Source organism: Camelus ferus, chromosome 7, assembly GCF_009834535.1.
Source record: "Camelus ferus isolate YT-003-E chromosome 7, BCGSAC_Cfer_1.0, whole genome shotgun sequence".
Classification (NCBI taxonomy): Eukaryota; Metazoa; Chordata; class Mammalia; order Artiodactyla; family Camelidae; genus Camelus; species Camelus ferus.
In genome coordinates this window covers 531267-556410 of record NC_045702.1, presented here as the reverse complement: position 1 = coordinate 556410, position 25144 = coordinate 531267, and the positions used below count along the sequence as shown (strand labels likewise).

General features: G+C 46.6%; 1 protein-coding gene across 1 annotated transcript in view; it reads right to left on the bottom strand.

Annotated features, from left to right (window-relative positions):
• ESYT2 (extended synaptotagmin 2) overlaps nt 1-18008 on the bottom strand; it is a 70973-nt gene extending 52965 nt beyond the window's left edge. The window contains 2 exon segments of the mRNA XM_032482965.1: nt 17599-17739; nt 17741-18008. Of these exon segments, the coding sequence (XP_032338856.1) occupies nt 17599-17739; nt 17741-17911 (312 nt within the window). The 5' untranslated portion in view covers nt 17912-18008.
• Between the last annotated feature and the right edge of the window lie 7136 nt (nt 18009-25144).

The window sequence follows — 25144 nt, the reverse complement described above, 5'->3', positions numbered from 1 at the left end:
CGACACATACCTTCGCCTGGAAGTACACAGCGGGTTCACTTACACAGACCTGACGTGCAATCAGAGGTCACAGGCTGGGGAGATACTAACCAAAAATCGTCAGCTGTTTAATACTGTTTTGTCTGCATGGGGATTAGTCTTAAAATCAGAGCAATGGGGAAGGGAAACTCACAGAAAGTAAAAACGCCCAGAAAAATTTTGGTTCACACACAAATCAGCCAAAGGGGACTCCAAGGTTCCACATACAGAAGAACTTCCTGGAGAACCCGGGACCTGGGAACTGTGGTCAGTGATGGGGAAAGAGTTGGGCTGGTGTCCAAGACAGCATCAGAATCATCCTCACTCTCCTGACCTTGGTCAGGCGGACGTCCACAGCTCTCTAGCCAGCCCTTCCCAATGCGACCAACACAGGAAACTATGACACAGTACATATGACCTGCTGAAACACTGCAGGCACCTGGGAGCATCTGCTTGGGGCTTGGAGAAAAACCCATTACAATTCTTCCATGCTAATGTAATTATGATGGGGAAAAAATACTGACATCGGACAAAACTTCCAAATAACAGGATTTAAACAAATTTTACATTTACATCACCAGAGCACATGCCACCTCTCTGTGGCTCCACAGCAGGGAGCTCCATGTATTCCCAAAGACTGGCTCATGACCAGGTCAGGAGAAAAGGGCTCAAATGTAAATTGGCACCAACAAAAATCTGTACCCTCCAATCTTTTTATGTTAAAATGTCTCTACCCATTCCCACAGGGGTTATTACACCACCTCTGTCTTTCCTCACACCCCTGATTCCAATCCGCCCTCCCCCATCTTCTCCAGAGGCTCAGTATGCATGGAAATTGAAAAAACAGGGTCAAGAAATCTTAATATTTTTTCTAAAATACTGGGATGCTTTCTCTTAACAGCTCTTCCCATAAAGAAGAAAGTACTCAAGGTTTTCCAGAAAGGTGAGAGAGAATATCTCCCTAAGAACCTCTGTCAAGGGTTATTACCAGTATGGCCAAATTACTCACCTGGATGGAAAAGATGGCACAAAACAACTGGGCTTGTCTATTTCTGGTGCACATAAAAAGCAGGCAATCAATTAATTCACACATTAATCACGGCAATTAATATTTTTCAAAATCCACAGTTAGAATTTTCTCAGTGGTCTGTCCGTATGAGCTCTATGTAGACTTTGATTACCGTGTAACAGTGAGATCTGACTGACCAAAAAGAACACTGCAGTACAAAGACATTAAAATATACCGACATTGCTGGAAAAGTCACCTGTTTATGGCCTTCCTACCAGGAGAAACTTTCAAAATTCTCTCCAAGGTGCTTTTTATGTTAATGAGCAATTTCCCACGGGAGGAAGAAGCACTACTATCCTGCATCACCGCCGAGACCTCAGGCAGGGAGGGCCCGTCCACCTGCGCACCAGGAAAAGACCGGAGTGAGTGTAAATGCGCTTCTTCTGTCGTCTCTACAGTGGGGGGGGGGGGGGGCCTGGCCTGAGGCTCTGCCGGGCTCGCTCTGATGGTCAGAGGGGCAGGGGAGGGGAAACAGGTACCTACCCCATGGACAAACACTCGGTTAGCGCACGTTCATCTTCAAAAATTCCTGGCTATTTCTTTGCTATATGAATGACTACTACCTATTTTTGTAGATCAGGAAATTGTAAAATACAAATTAAAAAGCTAGGCTTAGCCAGCATACCTTCTGTAACAAAGCTATCTAAATTATGTGAAAACCAACTCCTATTTCTAATTCACTAGAAAGGAATGCTATCGTGAGGCTTTCTCTGATTTCACATATCTGCTATACTAGATGTACCATTCATCTACTTATTTATTTTTGAAGGGGGACTTACATTTCAGTGTGTGCGTAGAGTGACAAGGACATTTAAGCCAAGACTGACCGTCAACGGCAGAGTCAAAACTGGGACATGGATAACTTCTATACAGCAGAACAATTAGACATCCCTTCATCAAAATACTAATGTCGAGAGATCAATTTAATGCCTTACATACAGATGTATGTTTATGGAAATTTTTCAAAGACTTGAATCGTATTTTAACAAAATTCTAAAGTCATAACATTCTTTCTGTAACTGTTAAAAAGAAAAACACTCACAGAAGTAAATTATTTGACAATCTTGATTTAAAGTTGAGATTTTGGCATGAGATCTATCATTCCCACAAATTGAAATGAGTCCGAGAATAGGAAGCATGTCTTCTCATCTCCTTCTTAAAACACTTAAGACAATCTGGTTGTTTTTTTACTTTACATCAAATCCAATGCTATCCTTCATATTTAAATTCTTATGTCTTGACTAGAATGGACAGAAAGATAGACATGTTAATTACAGCACTGAAATAACTGTACTTGTTCCATGTACTGAGTGGAGTCAATCCAGCTTTGCTCTATTATTAAAAAGCAGAAGAAGAGGAAGAAACTATGAGACTGTGAAGTTGGGGTTAAAATCCCCTTGAATTACAGACCTGACAGGTATACCAAACATCTACATGAAATCAGAAGTCACATCATGTTTGAAACTTTACTGTGACTTTTTCATTTTCAAGGAATAGGTTCACATGAAATTTCTCAGCTTAATTTTATTCCCTCACACAGACAGTAAATATCTTGAGTTATAAGAATGAAGTGAGAGAAATTTACCAATCTAAAATCTTCTCGTTTTCTACTTTTATTCCTTTATTTGTGTGCAATGGAGAAACACTAGGTAATTAGGCACTTGGAAATATTAGGACTCTTCACCCGAATATAATCATTTATCTTTGCTGGATGTTTAAGACCAAGGTTCCAGTAAATCCCCCATAATGCTTATTTGCCATTAACTGTGACCATGCGACACAGAAACACAAAAAAATAAGACAAAACAAAACCAAACCCAACCGACCAACTGACCAGAGAAAACCGTCAGCTTCATCATTACAGGAACAACCCAGGGGAATTATGCGGCATATCTATCATTCTTTGTTTTCTGCACAAGAGACTAAAAAATATCAAGGAACCTCAGGGAGAAAATTACAAAAATGTCTGGACATCCCTTGATCAAATCCCAAACTCTCTCCAATTCTTCCTAAAAAGTCCTCTAGTTTATTCACCACAAATGGACAACTCTATACAGAAACCAATAATTAGATCATAACATCACCCTCAAAAATTTTTTTCTTTTGAAAATACAGATATTGCAAAAAAAAAGCACAGCAAGGCCCTGTGTACACATTTCCCAGGTCCCTCCGATGGTCATACCTTACACAGCCACAGCAGCACCACCACCGGAGAGGGTTGTGGTGTCTCCCAGTGATCTACCAGTCCACCCCTGTCTGTCACCGACCTCCCAACCCCTACCATCCATCCATCACTCTGGTAGTCAGGGCCACAGAGCCTGCATGCCGTCAGGCTGCCCGTACGTGGGATGTCCAGGACAGCGATGCCCACAGACACAGGAGTGGGCTGCCGACTGCCCAGGGCTGGCATCAGAAGTGGGGGGAGAGTGAGTGTTGGTGGGCATGGAGCTTCTTGGAGGGAGGACAAAGATATTCTAAAAATAGATTTTGGTGATGGCTACAAAATCCTGTGAATATTCCCCAAAAACACTGATTTGCATACAGTTGACCCTTGATTAACTCAGGGCTTAGGGGAGCTGATCCTCTGCACAGTCGAAACTCTGGGTGTGATTTACAGTCAGCTCCCTGCATCCTGGGTTCCAACCAAACGCAGACTGTGTAGCATACCACGCTTACATGAATAGGCATTTCCCTAAAAATAACAGAACCAAGTACATAATCCGGAGGCCTAGAGGTAAACGTGCAGCCTGATTCTGAGCTCTTTGTCAGTGGATCAGTCAACAATCAAAGACACGTCAGTGGTGCACTTGGCCTTAGAGCATACCTGGTCCACTCACTGACGGAGCAGTGGTCATGTCACTGTAGGCATCAGGTGATTTCTGAAGTTAGTAACAACTTGGACGTATGACAGAACTGAAATACTTGGTGACACCACACAGACACACGAATAAACTGCTTTATCATATTATATACTGTGTTTAATGACACTTCCAGCCTACTGCCTCAGTTTCCTCTACCCTATAAATCATTCACCTCCCACTTTAAAGCACTTTCTCCCCTCCCCGTGCCTTATCCATGCTGTACTGCCTTCCCCCACCCCCTCATTCAAGGTCCAACTCCTGGTTCACTTTTAAGAGCTTGAAGGGACCTGAATTCCTCAGTCCCAGACTCTGGCTGGGGCCACGGCGCACAGTGGCCATACTGAAACTGGCCTCGGCTCCAGACCCACGCTGGGACCCCGGACCCTCAGCCCTCCTCACACAGGAAGGGGGCTCCTGTGCAAAGTTTTACCATCCATTTTTCAAAACTTTTTCCTCCTCCTTTTCAAGCTGTCTTCCTCCCGGGGCTGTAAGGTACAGAGTGCGTGAGACAAAGAGTACTCCCCGCCCAGAAAGGTGAGTTCACTAAATGGTCATGTTGAACACGTATTTCCAGGGTTTACCTGACCTGTCAGGTGCCATATCACAGGTGAGACAAGTGAAGCCCAACTTGGAATTCTTCTACAGCTGTTTACTTCGTGCTCCACTGCTTAAAATTTACTAAACACCTCATATGTTGTGCTTCACAGTAACAGTATTTTCCTTCAAACAACCACCACCAAAAAACCAAATTCTTCAAAACCGTGAAACCCACCTAAACTTATTTACCCAGGGAAACATTTTGAAATAAATTATGCAAGTAAAACTGGACACCTGACCCCCTTCTCCTAAATCTGTCTCCCCCTCCCCTTCCAAGTGCGCCCTCAGCAACGGAGACCATCTGTTCTCACTCTCACAGGGCAGTGTGCTAGTTCCCAAGTATTTCCCCTAAAAATAACACAGGCTTCCAGCTCCAATGGTCAGAGCGCCTCGCAGGCAACCAGACAAAAGGCTAAGGCACACTGAGAGCACAGGAGGCCCAGGGCTGAGGGGTCGATCTGCTGTGGCTGTTTCCCCCCACGGGCATGGTGCCAGAGGCTGAGAAACCCAGAGAAATGTGGCTGAGAAGCCAGCTGAGCATACGGAAATCTCCCAGACCAGGGAGACAGGACTGGAGTTGGGGTCAGCTGAGCAACAGGACTTGAGGGCCAGGACCCCTGGGGGCAGGGGAGGTAAAGTAAGTTATCCTGCAGGCATCTTCCAAATTTTTAAGCTACTAAAGGCAAAAAGCTAGCCACTGAAAAGCAAAACAGCTTTCAGCAGGTGCCCTGTCCTGAGAAAGCACAGCCTGGACTCTGAGACAGACCGAGGGAGGCTCAGCCAACACCACAGGTCTTCAGCTACCACCTCCAGAGGACAGAAGCCCAAGAGTGGGTGAGACCAGGCCAGAGGGAGCTCTTCCCTGCAACCCACCCTCATGCCAACTCAGAGCACTGCTGCGCTAAGGTGATCTGTCCCATCCACCCTCAGAGGTCACGGAGAACCTCTCTGGAGGAGGGTACAGACACAGCTCAGAGCGGTGGTAGAGTGGGCACCGGTTCACGGCCAACTCTTGGGGACTGCCGACTTCCAGGGCGGAAATATTCCCACTGTGGCCAACGTCAAACTACCAAAAGAACCTCCCTAAGTGTGGAGCTGGGAGGAAATGCAATCATGAGGTGGTGGCATCAGTCACAGGGAATGCAAATCAAACCCACAGTGAGACACCACTGCACACCCACTACGATGGCTCAGAATCAAAAAATAGAAAAGAGAAAGTGCTGGCAAGCATGTGCAGGAACTTCCACTGGTGAGAATGTGAAATATTCCCACTACTGTGGAAAAGAGCTTGGCAGCTCCTCAAAAAGGTAAACCCACCAATCCCACTTCTCAGTATACAGACCCCCCAAAACTGAAACTAGGCGTTCAAACAAAACATCTGCGAGTGTTCACAACTCTACTCACAAGAGCCAAAAGACAGAAACAACCCAAAAGTTCTTCAAAGGATGCATGGGTGGACAAACTGGCTTTACCTATATGATGGAACACCATTCAGCCATAAAGAGAAATGAAGTGTGCTACAGGGTAAAATCTTGAAAACGTTACGCTAAGTGAAATAAGCCAAACACAAAAGGTCGAATATTGTATGATTCCATCTATATGAAATGTCCAGAACAGGTAAAATCATAGAGACAGAAAACAGAGTCGTGGTTGAATGAGCAGGGGGAGGGTGAGGTGGGGAGTGACTGCTAATGGGGACAGGGTTTCTTTCGGGGTGATGAAAGTTTCGGGGACCAGACAGAGGTGATGGTGGCACAACACAGTGAATGCACGAAATGACACTGAATTGTACATTTAAAAATATAAAGTAATAAAAAATAAAAAATTTTACATTTTTTGAATTTTATTGCAATAAACATAAAAGAAAGAAATGAACCAACAAGCCAGGAAAGAATAAGGGAAAAACTCTTAAATGCCTACTGCTAACTGACAGAAGCCAATCTGAACAGGTTGCACACAGTGGAAAAGGCAAAATTATAGGTAGTAAAACTGCTCAGTGGCCGCCCAGAGGTGCGGGCTTGGGAGCGAAACTAGCCTACAAACAAGGAGAGGCTCCCAGTGGAAACGTGGGCTGCAGTTAACACTGTGTCAACACTGTTTCAATAACTGTAACAAACGTACCACACTAATGCTGGATGATAACAACACAAGAAACTGTATGCGGATGGGGTATGGAAACTCTGATTGCTCAGTTTTTCTGTAAGTGACACAAATTGAGAAAATTTGTTGCTGTCCAACTTGCATTAAAAGAAGTACTAAAGGGAGTTTTCCAGGCAGGAGGAAAATGACCGCAGACAAAAACTGGGAAATAGAGGAAGAAAACAAAGACCAAGAAAGAGCATTTCTATTCCTTGTCCCAATTACAGAGATCAGAACCTCTGAAAACAGACACTACTGCCTAACACGACACTCAAGAATGCTGACGCTGTACACCCGAAGGTGGACTTGCTGTCAGGGTGGCCACCAGCCCAGGTCAGGCTGCTCTGTCGGCAGCAATGCTGCCCCCACCCTTACAGGGGCTGGGGCTGCCCGCCCTCTGGGTACCAAGCAGCAGGGGAGAGGGCATGCGGGGAGGAACATGACGCCAGCCCGGCATCACCTCTGGTCCTTGCGTGGCTGTGGGTACCTGCTGAAACCCCTGGCCTTAGTCTCCTCCGCCAGAAAGCAGAAATGATCAAAGTGACCAGATCAGACGATGTCTACTCCCCAGTTTCTTCTTCACCACCATCTAGACAGGAGGGGAGCAGAGGGGCAGATGTCCCAGTCCAGGCTCTACCCAGGACCACGGCAAGCCACGACTGTCTTAAGTCAGCATGGTCTGCGTCCTGTCTGCACAACAAGGGTGACAGGTCTGTTGTGGGGCTTCAGTGACTCCGCTCTGCAGAGCTGTGCAGGCAGACGGTGCAGAGTAAGTAAGCACCGAATGAATTAACCACTTTACTCCAGAGCCAGAGGGTCTGCCCAGGCCCTCTGGCCTGGTATCTGCACACTGCTCCGCTTTCCCACCACCCTTCGCCCGAGCTGATGGAGCCCCGCATGTCTCCGGGCGCTAACCACCATCGCTGACTGCTGTGTGGGTGACTGCCCCTTAAACTCAGCGTTTATAAGACAAATAATCCTCCACCCTTGTCCCTGGGCCTCCAAACTATGCTTCCCATTGAATCATTACTGGAAAATGTCATCATCATGCCCCAAGCAGGTCGCCTGCAGTCACCTTTCACGCCCCCTTCGCTCCCAGTGTGGCCCCATCAGACTCAGGCTCTCCTTCCTCGCACTGGGACCCAGCCACCAGTCTCTGTCCCCTCAGTCCATCTGGATGTCATCGCCAGATTTATCTTCCTACACATCCCTTCTTAAAATTGGGACACACCATTCTTTTAAATATTTTGATGTCTTCCTGGTGCCCTTCAGATCAATCCCAGCTCCCCCGCTCACACAACGCGAGGCTCTGCTCTGTGTGCCTCTCACCTCCCAACACGGACACTTTGGCCCAGGTGGGTCACCTTTCCTCCAACCCTCTCCCCACCACTTGTCTCTCCAAGACCACATGCCAGTTCTCAAGCACTAGGGCTAAGGCAGGAAAAGGGAAGAGTAAGTGTTGAATCCAAGAGGTGACCAATGACAACACACGCCATCACTTCTGTGCCACAAGACAGAAAGAGCACGCTACCGAAATTACACGCGGCTGCAAGGGGAATCTGAGTCCGGGCGTTAAGAGTAGGGGACCATATCTTTCAGAACTGATGAAACAAAGATGAACTGCAATGGCTGTTGTTGAGCCACCCTAACTTCTGCGAATTCCAAGACACAGGGCAGTGCTGCCTGGAAAACAGGTCCACCGAAGGCATCCAAGTCCTAATCCCTGCATGGCAAAACCAGGACTTTGCAGATGTGGTAAATTAAGGATCCTGAGTTGGGGAGATTATCCTGCATTATCTGGGTGGGTCCTAATGCAATTACACTCATCCCTTTAAGAGGGACACATACAGGTGACACGGTGGCAGCAGCTGCCGGCTGTGAGGGTGGAGAGCAGCCCAGGGCCCAGGAAAGCAGCTCCAGAGGCTGGGAAAGGCTTCCAGAGGGAGCAGGGCCCCACTGAAGCCTTGGTTTCATCCACGGGAACCAATTTCAGGCTTTCGCCTCCGGAACTGTAAAAGATAGATCTGTGTTGTTTTAAGCCACCAAGTTTGTGGCACTTTCTCACAGTGGCCCTAGTGCAGGCAGCAAAGAGGGCCCACTGCCTCCCCTCTCCTGCCCCGCTCACCATGGAGACCACCCCCTAGGTAACTCCTTCGAAGGCTGCTCTCCAGGACGCGGCGCTCACGCCTTCACCTCCCCCACGGTGAAACCACCATCGGACTCAAGCTATTAAGCAAAAGCAACACTTTCCAACAGCTACTGGACAGACGTCAAGATCTTCACTACGTGAAAAAATGGACACTGTATCGCTATTTTTGTTTCAGATTATATTTGGGTTTTTGGTTTTAAAAACCCAATTCTCAGACATTAGAAAGTCTTAACAGATTGTATGCATTCACTTGCTAGGCATATACATGTTTACAGCACAAAGGTAATAAATTAATGATCTCAACTACGTGAAGTAACAGCCACGCAGGCCTTATGCAACAAGTTACAAACTGGGTGCAGACAGTCCTAATAAAGCAGGCAGTTGGAAGTTCACTGCTCCAACAGCTCCCTAGGTTTACTGAGCAAACTCAGTGCAAATACTCTGTTAGATGCTGTGGCAGATACAAAAAGTCCTCGTCTTCAAACTCCAGACTCTACATACAATTACGGGACAAAGCAGATCTAACAAAGATGTAAGAAGTTTTCTAAGAAAATAGAAGGTAAGAATATCACTCAGATTAGTAATTTTAGCAATTTGATGCTGGTATCTCAGAATGTGAGTGGCATAATGGAAAACCAGTATGTAATATGTCCTGCAGTGTGACATTCAGGGCATGAAGCACGTTGCACAAGGTTCTCTTCCCATGTTCCCGGGCTCACCTTCTACAGATCCACCTTACTGTGGGAAACCTAAATCATCGCAACCCACAGATGCCAACAGAGGGAAACAACTCCACATCTAAAACAGATTAAATCAAACTGTCACAACAGACCCAGAAACAGGGTGTGCATTTTCAAATCTCCACTTTAGTCACTAACCAACACTTACTCACAAGAGGAAGGAAATGAGTATTAGAATTAAAAAAAATTGTATGACATGATACTGCCAAAATGTAACTGGTTATCAACTGCATCAGGGCAGCTGCTGCAAACAGAACTGAGAACCTGTGTTGTTTAAGGGAGACACAAGGATGAGGGTAATAACGTGGGCTCCTATTTCAGAGATGTACAGAGAGAAAAAGAGAAATTACAAGTGTGAGGAACAACAAAGCAAGATCACAGATAAATTCTTAGCAACAACACAAAATAAACAAACCACAGTGAAACAGAAACAAAGAGAAGCTCAGATTTCATCTGTCCGCCAGCTGAAGTGGGGAGCAGGTGGCAAGGTGAGGAAGAGAAGGACTCAGGCAGCAGGAAGCCAGTGGTAACACAGGGCAAATGAAAGGAAGCATCAGCCACTCAGATCACTCGCCCCAGGGTCCCACTTGCCACCGCTGCTGTCCCAGGCCCGCATCCTCCGGCCTTTCCTCGTTCCAGCCTCAGAACCACAACATGGGGTCAAGTTCATTTCATGCCCATCTAGTGATGAGGAAACTAAGTTCTAAAGGTGTGACTGAGGGATCCAAGTGCCCAGACTCAGGAGAGGCGGGTCTCAGGTAGGAACCCACGTCTTCCAGACCTAGAGCATGTGCCTGAGCAGCAGAGCTGCCACACGTGAGATCGGGACGCAAGGGCAGCCTACTCAGCCGCCAGGAGCACACACCACTCAGTAACCACGGGTGGCCAGGGGACACTACGACACCAGTTGCACAGCTGGTTATTTTCAGACAAGACCAAGGACAATCCAGGGAGCCTTCTCGGCAACCTCCAAACAGCCACCACGACACTGGGCGACATGAAGCCATTACTCCAGTTTACAGTCTTGCTCCTGTTAACCGACTTTCACATCCCAGCACAGCACAGAGGGAAGAAAGTTGTCTGAACAGTGACTCTGCGTGGGGGGAATGCTCTTCTTCTAAAGGTTAGTTACGTAAGAGGGGCTCTGGATAAATCTACTGTGCTTATTTTAACATCACAGTGCTCAAAACACTGTTTTCTAAAGCTAGACTTGTGCTTGTAAAATTATCACCCAACTCTTCTGAGCTCAAAAATAGTTTATATATCCTGGATAGATTTGATAAATAGCTCAAGCAAATACTCTTTCAAAACTTGAAAAGAGCAGAAAATTAAATATCTAAAATTCTAGTTTTCCCTTTCCCCAACACACAGTATCTAACAATCTCATTTTTGGAACTTGTCCACCAGATATAATTTACATAAAGCACAGCACCCCCATAAAATGGATGCTATTGCAATTATCTGTCATATTTCTGAAGAATAGTGACATAATGTCCACAACACAGTGCTTAATGAAGGAGAATACAACACACGCATGAACCCATACCTTCCAAACATACTAAAGACTCAGAAAACCACCAAAATGTTAATAACGGCTATTACTAGTTAGTAGGGTTGCAGGTAACTTTTTCCCTCTTTATTCTTTTCCAAAGCTTGAAATGTTCTACAGTGAGCATGCAGTCTTTTCATACCAGAAAAACTATGTTTTTAAAATCTGTCTAGCCAAAACGTAAGAAATAAAGGAAAACATGACCAAATTCCATTAATAGAAAAATAAGGATACGTTCACTAAGTGAATGGAAAAAAAAAAACTTCAAGTTCAACTTCAATGACATTTTTACAAACAAAAAGAAAACTCAATAAAAAATGTCATATCAGTATTTCCACGTCTGCCACTTCTGCAGTTATCACCAATTCTCCAGTGTTGTCACCAGCTACAAAAATGGAGCTTTTTAAAAAAGGAAATCACTACTGCCGACACAGGGTGCACTTAAGGTGTGTTCCCACTTTGTGTCGATACTTTCATCCAGACATCCTGCTGTGATCCATTAAAAAGACACCAGATACTGAACTACTGGCCTCAGAGGCGTCCACTATGAGTAATCACAGAACTACCTTTCACAAAATACAAAGACAGGATAGCATAAACTTGAATTTACATGCACAGCTACATCTACAAACCCTGGAAAAAAGTTTTAATCCTCATCCACACAATCTTTGTTTTACAATAGACTGATTTAAAGAGTTGAGCTATTATTTTAAATGTACAACATGCTCTAAATATCAATAATTAAAAAAAAAAACAAACCCACCACTTCCCCAGCCGAAAGACCTAATAAAGGTCTCCCTTTCTTTTTCCATATGTAGTTAAGTCTCGAAAACTCTTAGATGCTAAACCATACCTTTCTGAACAAATTTTTTTAGCGTGGTTTATCAGTACAAACAGACAAATTCACAGTAACAACTCCATTCAACATTGGTACAGTTTTTCACCAGCTACTATTATGGTGGTTTGCAATTTATGCATAATGTTTTCAAAATACTTTTTCTTAATTTAACAAAAATGAATATGTATTACTTTAATTTAAAACAACAAAAACTGCCAGTGCATACTATGACTAAAACTAGGATAACACCTAGATTTGTGTTATTACCAGCTAGGAGACTTCTGAGTTGAAGGCCTTGTTTTATTCATTACCTAGAACAAAACAAATACCTAATAACTGTTGGCTGAGTGAAAAGATGAATCAGTAAAGGCTCATTTTTAGTCCCTGTGTATAAGCTGGGCTTGTCCTTAAAATGTGATCTACTCTAGGAAAAATTCACCAAAATAAATGGCTTCCTTTAACAAATTTACAAGAATGTTTTGAATAGTTAAGGAAAAACAAAGAAAGAAAGAAAAACCAGTGAGGGAGAAAAACCATGAGAAAACTTGTGAATAAAACATTTTAAATGGAAAAATGATCCCCTGCAAAAGAAACTACTGACGTTGTTTATGCAAGAACCATGCCCCACCCAGCCCCAGAAGAACACAGGTGACTCAGTGCTTCGGGCACAGTAAGGTCACGAAGAGAAAAGAGGACAGTTTATCTGGGGGATAAGCAGCAGTAACCTGGGCTCTAAGTGCTTTGGCAGCTGAAGCAAGAGAACTCCTGTCCCTGCACGGGGGTCTCCACTGTCTGATTTCACGAGCTTGGTGCTGAATCCATCGCAATGCCCCCTCCTCCTGCATCCAAACCCTGAGAGCACAGCCAAGGCCCCATCTGAACATGTCTCCTCCTCACCCCTGGGCCCAGAACCAGTCTGAGCCTTGGTCCAACCTTCCATCGCCCTCCTCACCTCATGCCTCATGATGGCAGAGCCCAGGCACCCCCAGAGTTCCACCCTAGGATATGCCAGATTCCCCAACTCTGCACTTTCATGTCTCTGTTCCTGCTTACTCTTCAACGTCCCTAAGTGTGTCTATGCGTGCCCCTACCACCAACTCCGCCCATCCTCTGCTCTGACCCACCCACCAGGTCTCTTCAGTTGTAGCCCTACCTCCTGTCTACCTGGAAGAGAGCACACACGTGAAGGCAAGGTGACATCTTACACGTCTGCATGCAGTGGTCCTCAGACCTTTAAATGGAGGAAGCATTGTCATGGAAACTAAAGAAGATATGACTTAACAAAACATAATGAAATGCAAAAGACTAAAAATAGTTCATTCTAAAATCATGCTATGATAGAATGTATCTTACATAAAACAAGCCAATCTACAGGATAAATTTCTGAAACACACATTGTAATTACATATTGATACCCTGAATTAAAGATAAGAGTTTAAAACTTATAAAAAACATACACATTTAGGATATTTATATCTTTGATGCACGGTCACATTTCTATTTGTTCGTTTAGCCAACAGAGAGTATCAATGTTTAAAGCAACATTAGGCTTAAGGTAAAAATATTAACTTAGTTACTTTTTTCATTTATAAGCTTCCCTTTTCATTAAATAGTCTTTAAAAGTAAATGCTTCCAAATTTATATTGAAACAATAATTTTTAAAGATTATAACAGCTTTAGCTGGAATTCCATATGGAGGTTTGAACAGCTGTCTTTGTACTATAACTCATCGTTTCACTTCTTATTTTTGGAAGAAATTCAGTGTCTATAATATTTTTTAACAGCATTACTGAGATATAATTCACATGCCATACAGTTCAGGCATTTAAAGTGTACAATTCAATGGTTTTTAATCTATTCACAATATCTGTGATATTATTCAAGAGGAAATGCTGTAATCAACGCAGAAACCATGAAAACCCACAGAGATCAGAGGTTCAGCAGAGGCCTGAGGAGAACACTGAATCACTAGTCAGTTGTTCACAACTGGTTCTTCACAGAATCGAGATCTATATTTTATAAGTATAGTTAATATAACTTAATATAACATATATGAACTTACTATAAATACACTACACATATTTTAAATTAATGTATCTATTTAAATTACTTATAGTTCTATCCTAGCTCGATATTCTATCTTGAAATGTAAAGTGAGGCTACTATTCATCTGAAACAGAAGTATTACTAAAACCAGAACATACAACCTGATGGATGCATGTCCTAAATTTAAATCCATTTTTTAGTTTAAACTAAAAAAACAGGTATTTAGTGTTTTATGTCCACCAGCCATGGGGCATTCAGCTCTAACTTTCTGACGCATTTGGACGACACCCTTTTCCCCTCTGAACTACAGCAGAAGTGGGTATAAATGAGACCAGAGAGCATTTCCGTCCCTTTCACAGGTAGGAGGAGGGTTCTAACATTTTCCCACAGCACATATCGCCCTTGGATCTAGGTGCTAAAGTTGCAACCACAGTTTAAAATAGCTAAACTGTGACTCCTGATTTAGCTACACAAACTGTTTTCTGTTACAAGTCTTCACAAAAATTTTCAAAAGTATAACTCAGTGATTAACACTGAGAATAAAAGTATTTGCCCTTCCTTTACATGAGACCAAAATGTATTCTTTTCTTTCGTTCATTTGGATTTTGGCCTATACATATTAAATTTTGGCTAGAGTTAAATTCTCCCAGACTTCCCAGAAGAACCATGGGAAGAAGAAAACTGTTCCCCAAATAAAGATTGTACATAATAGAAAAAACAGGACAACATGGAAGTTGACTATGCTTTAAATCCCAATCATCAATTCTCAGAGAAACAAAAGATTGACCGTCACTTACGACAGGTCTGGGTCTCCACTCACCAGCAGCCGTAGAATCAGCATTTATTGTCAGAAGTGAGAGCAAGAAAGGGGCAGACACCACACCAAGTTATAATTTTTCATATAAAAAAAAAGCAGTGGGAAAGTCATCCTTACTCATCTCTACAAAAATTCCTCAATACTCTTCACCTATAATCTAATCTTACAGGGCCCGTTAACAAGGGGAGACCACTGGTACAACAGAAAGGCCAGTCCTCAATCCATCAGCTCAAACCTGCCATGCCTTTTCCCTACTGATGGGAAAAAAAGGGAGAATGAGTAATAATGTGGTTTACATTAAAGCTGTAGGACCAAAGTCTTACAGAATTATCACATATTAAGTGATAGCCACTTTTCATAACCTAATAGCCTTAATTTGAAGCAGTACATATATATTTTTTCTCAAAGTATTAAGATCCATTAATCATCTCATTTTACAAAGACAGTATAAATTTTTTACTAAATAAAAAGAAGAAAAGCTGTCAGTAGACATACTCACAAATGGGGTTAGGAAGTGAGTACCACATTGGGCTATGTTTTCCTGTTCCCCCCTGCTAGGAATCATAGCTGTCCATGACACACCATGAAATCTGCACAAATACATCTCATTCAAAGCAAAAAAGCAGCCCAAAGTTCAGAACCCCCAAACCTAAGCACGTACAGTCAAAATCAAAGTACTACTAACATAGAAACCTCCATGGTTCTTGTGCACAGCTTCTTCTATTGTTGATTTGCCCTAGCTACTTCCAGACAGTGTACCTCACTGCTTTTATTATGAAAATAACACATGGGGCCCCAATAAAAACAAACATTAAAAGAACTCGCTCAGCCCCCAGACTCCTAGTGCTATTCTGGGATATGATCACTGTCAAGTTTTCCTGTGAATCCTTACAGAAGTTTTCTAAACAATACAGGCACGTTTGAGTAAACATATGTGTGATAGGAGCACAAATACACATTTGAAATAAATAAGTGAAAAATTCTGGAGAAAATACAAATTCCTTACTGTGAGATGAACACCATGTTCATCAGTTTAAGTCACACAGAGGAAAACCCAAGAAAAGACTCTGGCTAATCATCCTTCTGTTTAAAAAAAAAAAAAAAAAAAGAGGAAGAATCTGTCTCGTCCTTCAATATGGCAGCAACTGCACCTGTTAATTTATTATGTTAAAACAGTGTGCATTTCATGACTTTTATAAGCAAATTTGATGTTAGTACCACTGCTCCATAATCAGGTATCTATGCATGTCAGCACCACCAAGTTCTATGAATTTCAACCCTGATAACACCAGCTGTTTTGTTAATGTACTTACTCTGTTTTTAGCTACTTTCTGGAATCATTTAATTTGGTGGAACGGAAGACCACAAGACCCACTTGAGAGCTCTCCTGCTTCCCTAAGTGCACCTCTGTCTTGTCTCTTCCCACCCTGGTTACTTTGAGGTCCCGTTTTCTACACCTTCCTCCTCTTTCCTGCTTCTGGCTGAAAGCTACACCACACTACTTAATGTGATTCTTCCAAATACAACAGCAGGTATTGACAGAACTTTAAATTTCCAAAGTCCCCAACTATTAGATTCTCACTGCACCTGCAGCTTGTCATCACAAGGTAGTATCTAGTAGGTCCTCCTGGAGCTGAGGGGCACCCCTGCCTTCCAACCTCTGCCTGGTGTCACGCACTCCACGCCTTGCTTCAAAAGTGTCTTATGACTGGAAACAGGGATCATATCCAAGCCCTTGTCTCCTCTAAGAGAAAAGGACCCTTCTCAAAGTCACTGACTGGCCACTTTTCCATGAAGCTTACATCAAGCCTAATATGAGCATCCTTTATCTTAGATAAGCACTACTTCGTGTGGTCTGAAACTGACACCAACTTTTGGTTAAAAAGAATGGGGGAGCCAAATGCATTCGTTTTCCATGCTGCATAAATAAATTATGCAGGGAACTGCTTGAGGTAAAAACAATACGATGACTCTTCCTAATAGGGTAACTCTTCCATAACTTCCTCCCCCAGCCCCCTTAATTCACAACGCATTCGAGGTGACCCTGCATAAACGTTACTCAGCTTATGCTACTTCCAAAGAAGTGAAACAAACCTTCAGCTATCGTAACATCAGCAGATCTTTCAAGGAACCCCCACTGCTCTTCAACAGTGTCAGAAACAACCGAGAAACGGCTGAGGCTTCTCAGGAAGGGAGGAAAAACGCCCTTTCCCCCCACCGCTGGCTGCCTTCTCCGCAGGGGAGGGAACACGTCCAGGCCGGCCGGGGAAGCCGGCGGCCCCGAGCCCACATTCCAGAGGCAGGAGTCACGGCCTCTGCACGGGGAGGCCTGGCGACGTGGCCAAGGCAGGACAGCGCGGAGCGCGCCTCACCTGTGCGGGCCTCACCTGCGCCGCCCTGCTCGGACCCGCGCGGCGGAGGGAAGGTGCCTTTTCCAAGAGGGACGGCGGGCAGAGGGCGACCCCGGCGGGTGGGCCGCGCGACGGCGGCGAGGACTCCTGACTTACACAGCACTCAGGACCCCGACGCCGACCCCGGCGGGGCTGCCGGCTGAGCTCAGGACGCCCCGACGTGGGCGGGTGGGCTGGGGCAGGCGGGGACCCCCCCCGACCTGGGCGGGGTCAGGGTCGGGGCCGGCGGGGATCCCTGACCCGGGAGGGGCAGTGGCGGGCGGGTAGGCGGGGTCGGAGAGGTGGCGGACCGGGAACCCCCGACCACGGCGGAGCCGTGTCGGGAGGGGTCAGGGGCGGGGCGGGTTGCGCGGCGCCCACTCACCCAGGCGGGCAGGTCGCAGGCGCGCACCCCCAGGCGCACGGAGCGCTCCTCGTCCTCCAGCAGCGCCAGCGCGCGGCACAGGCGGGTGGCCTTGAGGCCGCGGCTCCGGCGGCACCACACGAGCAGCCCGAGTGCCAGCAGCCACCCAGCTGAAGCTCAGGCCCAGGTAGCCGAGCGCGTACACCGGCAGCAGCAGCGCGAAGCTGCGCGCCAGCTGTGCCAGCAGCCCGGCCACGTCCACGCTCAGCGCCGCACCGGGAGGCTCGTCCCCGGCAGCGCCGGCCGCCGGGCCCGGAGCCCGGGCGCCGCTCATCGCCCCGCCGCGCAGCGATCCCGCGGGTCCCGGCCGACGCGCCTCAGCCAGCGCGCCAGCGCCCCTCTGAGGGGACCGTACTGCCGCCCCGCCCGCGGCGCCGCGTGACGTCAGCACGCAGGGCGGGGCGGCGGCGCCGCGGGGCCCGGGCCGCGGCTGGGCGTGACCCTTTGCCTGGGCACCGCCCAACGCGGGGTGCGCAGGGGCCAGCGTGTGACGTCATCCCACCGCCGCGGCGGGAGTGGGCGGTGCCGCTGTGTGGCGTCATCTAGGGTGGGCGGGGCCGGCGTGGGTGGCACCTCACAGGACAGGGAAAGCGCCCCTGAGGTGGGATGGGCGTGGCCGCCGTGCTGTCGCGCTGGCTGGCGGAGTGCCCCTGAGCCACGGTGGGCGGGGCCGCTGTATGTCATCCCGCGGGGTGGGCGTTGCCTCCGTGAAGTCTTCGTGTGGGCGGGCCCCAGGGGGGAGGGGAGGGGAGGGGAGGGGTGGGGTGGGTTACCTGGTGCTGGTGTCCGCCTAGCGGCGTGGGGACGGTGCTGGCTCCTGGGCCCCGGTTCCTGCGGGGTTAGCGTGAAAGGAGGGGCGCACTGTCCTGCGATTGTGCTGTATTTGCCAAATTTTTGAAAGTTACTGTTTCGGGTACTTCTTTTTTTTAGATCAATCCCAGTTTTTTTTTAATATATATTTATAGAAGTACTGTCAGTTTACAATGTTGTGGCAATATCTGGTGCACAGCACAATACTTCAGTCACATAGGAACATACATACATTCGTTCACATGTTCTTTTTCACTGTAGGTTACAAGATACTGACTATGGTTCCCTGTGCTATACAAGATGAACTTGTTTACCTATTTTATATTTATTAGTATCTGCAAATTTCAAGCTCTCAATTTATCCCTTCCCACCCCCTTCCCTCCCTGGTAACCATAAGTTTGTTTGCTATGTCTGTGAGTTTGTTTCTGTTTTGTAAATAAGTTCGTCTTTTTTTTTTTTAAGATTCCACATATGTTTCAGGTACTTTTAAGATATTAAAAAACATAGGTTCTGTGGGCCGTAAAGCCTGGTGTGCGTTTCCAGGCATGCGGAAAGCCCGCAGCACCCAGAACCCCCAGCCGTCTTGGAGACATGAAAATACGACCGCTAGGCTCCTGAGTGCTCGCTCGCCTGGATGTGCCCTAGGTGCGGGGCTGCTGAACCTGCCCTCCAGGTGCACACGGCAGCTTCTCCCGCAGGTGCTGGCACCTGCCCGAGACTTCCCAGAAGCATAGACAGCTCTCCATCACTGGTTTCCGGCAAAGTAGCCAGTAATTGTATTTGTTCTGTAGTCTACTTAAAGCCAAACAGTTGCAGAGGACAGTCTAGGTAAGTGTTTATAAGTGTATTTAGTGAGTTCCAGGGATATTTTAATTCAGTTTATAACAAGAGGGCTAGTTCTCCACCCCCAAATACTCTTCAAGTCTTTGTGTTGCTGGCAGCCTTGAATGATCACCTTCAGGAGAGCAGGGATTACTGGAGAGAAATGTAGCTTGCGTATGTGTTTTTAAGTTCTTGATGGACGTGTTCATGTCACGTGGCCCTTCTCTGCCATATTGTTTGGATTCTGGAAAATGACAAGACAACTATGCAGTAGTTGCAGGGGTAGAGCCTGGCATTTACAGGAGAAAACTGTTATGTCCCACAGGCCAGTTTGCTGTGCAGACAAAAGAGAAAAAGCCTGTTAAGTTGAAGAAGAACTACAGCTAAAGACTAACTGCAGTCACAGCCCTGTTAGACGCAGCCAGCAAAAGACTTACTGCTCGCATGAACCTTTGGGTGTGGGAAGCATTTGCATGCATTGGTAGCTTTGCCAAAGTCTCATTAGTAATTCAACTAGGCTCTAAGACCATGAGGACAAGAAACATATTTATTATGTCCGTTATCACATCTTCAGTACAGCACAGTGCCTGGCACAGCAGGTGCTGAATACATAAACCATGCCTCCCCTCCCCCATTTGAGTCTGTACATAGTGTGCACATGTGTGCGTGTGTGTGTGTGGCTATGCAGATAAATATGTATCAGATAAACTCTAGGGGCTAGAACACTCAACTTTGAGCGAGGGCACTAAACCTCAAGCAAGCGAAGGAAGTGGTTTTCCTTTTCTTGCTCTTCCCCAAATTACATTATGTAAGTTGTAAATACGTAAATTGGTGCCTCTCATCCCTTTTCAGGCAGCAACTTGATGCTCTAATGCCACCTTTCACTCAAGACCGAATCACAACGCAAAAAAAGTAATTGCCTTGTTAACACAGGAAGGAGCATGAGCCTTTCTGTCATGTGATCCTTCCTCTAAAGAGCTGTTGAATCACATCCTATGGATAAAGACTTGGGTGAACACATGTCCCAGGAGAAGTCCTGTGTGTCTGTGATGAAGCCTTTGACCTGGGGGCCTGGGGATGTCAGGTACACCCAAGAGACAGGCCCGTGTTACGCCCCAGTCAGCCTCAAGCCTCTGCCGCCTTTGTGACCCCACTGAACTTCTGGCCACTTCCCACAAGGCAGAACCCATCTCCCTGCACCGAGTCAAACGCCAGGCCCAGCCCAGCTCTTGGGGGTTTTGCCAGCATTTTACTCTGTACCCCAAATCTCCTGTGGCCTCTTTGTGTTACTCTTTCCTTACCTTCTGCATAGATGATTCTCCAATGAAAGGCCTTCGCTTTCCCAGAAGAGAGATGAGCATCAGTGTGAGTGTTCTGGTCAGAAGAATGAAGTTTCAGCCTCTGCACTAGGCCTGTCCAGTTTCAGAGAAGAGTGCTGCCTTCCGTTTAAGTTCAACCTGTTCTGCTTTGTCTTGGATTCCCCTCCCACCTGGGACTGGGGACCTGTCAGCTATTCCATCCACCCCTCCCCCTTCCCTCTTCCCTATCCACCCCCCAACCTCTGCCCAGGTGTCATTGCAGAGGGTGGGGGCACAGTCTGCTTCTCTGCTTTTATGCTGCTGTCAACTGAAAAAAAAAAAAAAAAAAAAAAAAAAAAGCACAGCGTGAGAGCTGTGTGTTAAATTTTATTTTAGGCAAAATGAGGACTCTACCCTGGGAGACAGGGTCTCAGGTGGTTCTGAGGCTGCTCCAAAATGCAGGGGAGGTGAGTGCACGTGGTCCTGGTGAGGCTGGGGAGACATGCGGTCAGCACACGTTTAGGCAGCACACATGCTGCTAGTCCCAAGGAGCAGGTGTCCCCGTTAATGATTTCAGTGCTTTTCCAGATATGAAGAGACACAAGAATTTGGGCTCATAAAATCTTCTGAAAATCTCTATCTGTAGGCCTGTTCTGCCAGCTTTCCCAGAGCACAGCATTCCTGATCTCTGCCTGGAGCTCCTCTTAGGGGGTGTTGAAGGTCAGTGGCTGCAGTGGCTCCTGACATAATTCTTGTAGAGGCAGATGATCAGCGAGAATTTTTAGGAGGCAAGCAGACTCATTTTGCCCAAACTCGTGCAGACTCCTGGTCCTGGGCTTCTGAGATGCTTCTTAAGTGACACCACCACACACTCTTCATCTGAGCCACCCAAGCAGGTCTCTGTTCTGTACGTCTGTAGGGATTAGAAAAGGCTTGGTCCTTTATGGCTTGCTAAGCTTATTATAGAATTTTCTGAGTTGATTGTTATCCCTTAAATTAAGCCTGCTTTAAAATCTCCTTGGAGACCTTCCCTCCCTGGCACGGAGGACACAGTAGTGGGCCTAGCACTAGTGACTAGTCAGCCTGGTTGTACTTGCAAATAGACACACACACAGTGAACATAATGAAATCAGGTTTCTTGCCATTGGTGGGCTCATAAGCATGGAAAGGGAGAAGCTAGAAAGAGCTGTGAAGTGTTGTATTGGAATTGGAGGGAGTATAAACGAGTGTGTTTTGATGTATGTGCACAGATGGACAGACAAGTAGTTCCCGATCTTACTTCTAAATACCATTCCCCAGTGATGGGAAGCAGGATCTCTGGAGAAATAGTTGACTTCTGGGCTAGAGCGGGGAAATTACAGGATGAGCCTCAAGTATTTTTTGTGCCAGAGAGTAAGAAAATGCTCCAAGAGTCACATGACATCAAAGAACACTGGAGACAATGAGAGGGGCACCCAATGATTAAGCCGGGGATCATTTGAGCAGCAAAATCAAGGGCAATATTAGCAGATTACAGCCCAGTGAGTAAAGCAGGATCCGTGAGTCCTTACGGATGTCAGTGAATGAGTGAGCCAAGAGTGCCCGGGAAATGTGATGGAAACAAAACCTCCATTTAGCGGTCGTCGCAGTGCCAGGTGAGTGATCAGTGGAGGCCAAGGATGGCAGGGGGAGGTTTTAACACCTGCTACAAGGGACATATCAATCACAAAGGGAAAAGCCGGCAGTCAGGACCCAGCTACCTGTTGCCAGTGGCGGGTGGGGGGAACCAGGTTAGTTTTTGAGACCTGATTCTTTGTGCTGAGAGGAGCCCAGCAGCATTTCTGGGGCACTTCTGCCAGGAAGTTGGATCCATGTGTGGCTGGGAACTCACGCAGAGATGCGGTGTTAGGAACCCCCTGTTTTTTTACTGAGAAACTGAAGTTTCTCCAGGTCCCAGGAGACTGAATGCAATGTAAAACTGCATGCAGTGTAAGTTCCTGAGTGTTTGGGGGACAGTCTGTGGATTAGACAGCAGAGTTGGTTGCTGTTTACTTCTTGACTGGGAGGGTTGTGGAGCCGAGGCGGTCCTTGTCTGGGGGAAACAGGTGCTGGACTGTTTCAGGGTGATAGGTAACCATATCTGAAGCTCTTTGTCAAGTGACTCAGAAGACGACTAATGTAAGTGTGTGCACGTAGACGGTAAAGGACAGACAGGTTACAGGCTAGTGGGAGCAGGCAAGTTGGTGAGGCTGACAGTGGAGGTCCGGGTGATGGAGACAAAGGAGTTCTTTGTACTCAAATAGTTACCTAAACGTGAAATTATTTCCAAACTTATTTCTAAAAGTCCCTATTTCTATCAAATGACCAATTTAAATGCAGATTTGATTAATTCCCCTCCCTGCTTATGAACTGTAGTTTACTTTGCTTCTACCGTGCACTTAAAGCTCCTGTGCACTGCCAACAGAGCTCCTCTCCCTCCTGGGGTCTGGGGTCCGGGGTCCGGGGCCGGGGGTCTGTGCCTGGCTGTCCCGCTGCTGTGCACGCTCAGCACACCGTGCCATGGTCTCTCTCCGTTGCAAAACTCCTGAGCATCTTTCAGAGCCCAGTTTGTGTGTCTCCTCCTCTGGGAAGCCTTTTGTGGTGGTGAGTTAATCCTGTCTGCACCTCATGCTCGTCTCTACGATGCAACTTATCCACTGATACAGCTCAGCCCTCAGGAGCCCCTGAGGCAGCTCCGTGCCCGTGAGGGGCGCCTGATGTTCATGGGGGAGGTCTCAATTACCTGGTACATAGTAGAGTTCCCCGCGGAAGCCACGCACTGAGTCGCAGGCCCCACTTCAGTGTTTGCCGATGATGAAGATGCTGTCTGCACAGCCTCGCTGGGTCCTCTGCTCGGGCCTAGTAACTGCAAGGCAGGTGTTGGCTGAACTATGGTCTCCTTGGGGACGTCACCTGACATCTTCTCCCAGGCTCATTGAGCCTGTAGGACTCAGGTCCCAGTTTTTGTAGGTGGACATCAGGGGTCCCCCTCAGCTGTCTCCACGTGGCCCCTTCTGTCATGGCCGTTTGCTTTCTCCTCTCCCAGGACTGCAGCAGTGACTTTCTGACATGTCACCTCCTTTTAATGTTAGTTAGGCCCATTCAGGATAATCTCCCTCTGACTTAGGTCATCAGTAGGCTATTCATGGACTGTAGTTCAATCACATTCACAGGTCTGCTCACACTGGAGGAGAGTGGACCGCGGGAGACCGTGGACTTGAGGGGCACTGGGGTTCTCCACCACAGTCTCCCTGTGAGTTGAGATAAGAAAGACGTGTTGATGGGCTCTCTGAAATTCCAGAAAGGGCTCCAATTCCTTTCACACGATAACAGAATCAAGATAATTTATGAATTTACAAATGAAGGCTATGATTGTGGTACCCCACCCATTTCCACCTTCTCTAAATGCTTATAATTCAGATGATGGTAGCAATAGTAATAAAAAAAAAAGCATTCATAACGAACATTTATTAAGTGTTCAGTCTGCACTAGGCACAAAGTGCTCGGGACTTGACAGAATTACTCCTTTAATCCTCTCAGTCCCCACAGAGCAGGTACCTGGTAATTCCCACCTTCACCGGGGAGCTCACAGAAGCACGGGGCAGTAAAACAAGCTGCTAGTGACGGGAGCTCAGACACACAGACTCCTCACCAGGTTTTAGGTTTTGTGTCACACCCACACTCTACAGTGACACTATCCTTATGTGGCTTTTGTAACAAAGTTGTTTATTACGGCGGGGGGTCGGAGGGAAGTTTTGTTTTTATCACAACCTGCAACTGTGCAGGTTTACAGTCTAGTGAGGAAGTTGGACATTTTTAAATTACAGGGAAGAGGATACGGGGGACTGTGACAAACCAATCGGATGCCGACGGAGCAGTGGAGGCTCCGGGGTGAGCAGGGCTGAAGCTGGTGGAGAGAAAGGGACAGGACCCCCAGCAGAGGAGCACCCGCACAAAGCCCACCAAGCCTCCCGCCTTGTCTCTGGGCTTCGGGAGTTCCCCAGCTGCCCAGCCGTCTGCCAGAAACACAGCCTCCTCTCCCATGTGAAGAACATCACTGCCCAACCTAACTCTTCAAACCTGCACACCATGCCATTCAAGGCCCTTTACAAATTGGCCCTGTCCCCTTTCCAGCCTTCCCACCCACCGCATGCCCCCCACCCCCACTCACACACCCTCTGCTGTAGTCCTGCACTGCCCATAGGGAAGGTACTGGCCACGTGGGGCTCTGAGCACTGGAAATGGGGCTCATCTGAACTGAGATGTGCTGTCAGGATAAAGTACATACTGGATTTCAAGGAGAGCACAAAAAAGTATACAACAACTCAATATTTTAAATATATTTTATGTGACAAAATGATAACATTTTGTGTATATTTAGTTAAGTACAATATATGATTAAATTTGATTTAATCTGTGTCTTTTCACTTTAAAAAGTGTGGCTACCAGATAATTTGTAATCAGCCCTGTGGGTCGCATTGTATTTCTGCTGGACAGCACTGTTATAGACACAGCTATCCCATTTCCTGAACCCTCCAGACCCTCCCTCCTCCCTCGGA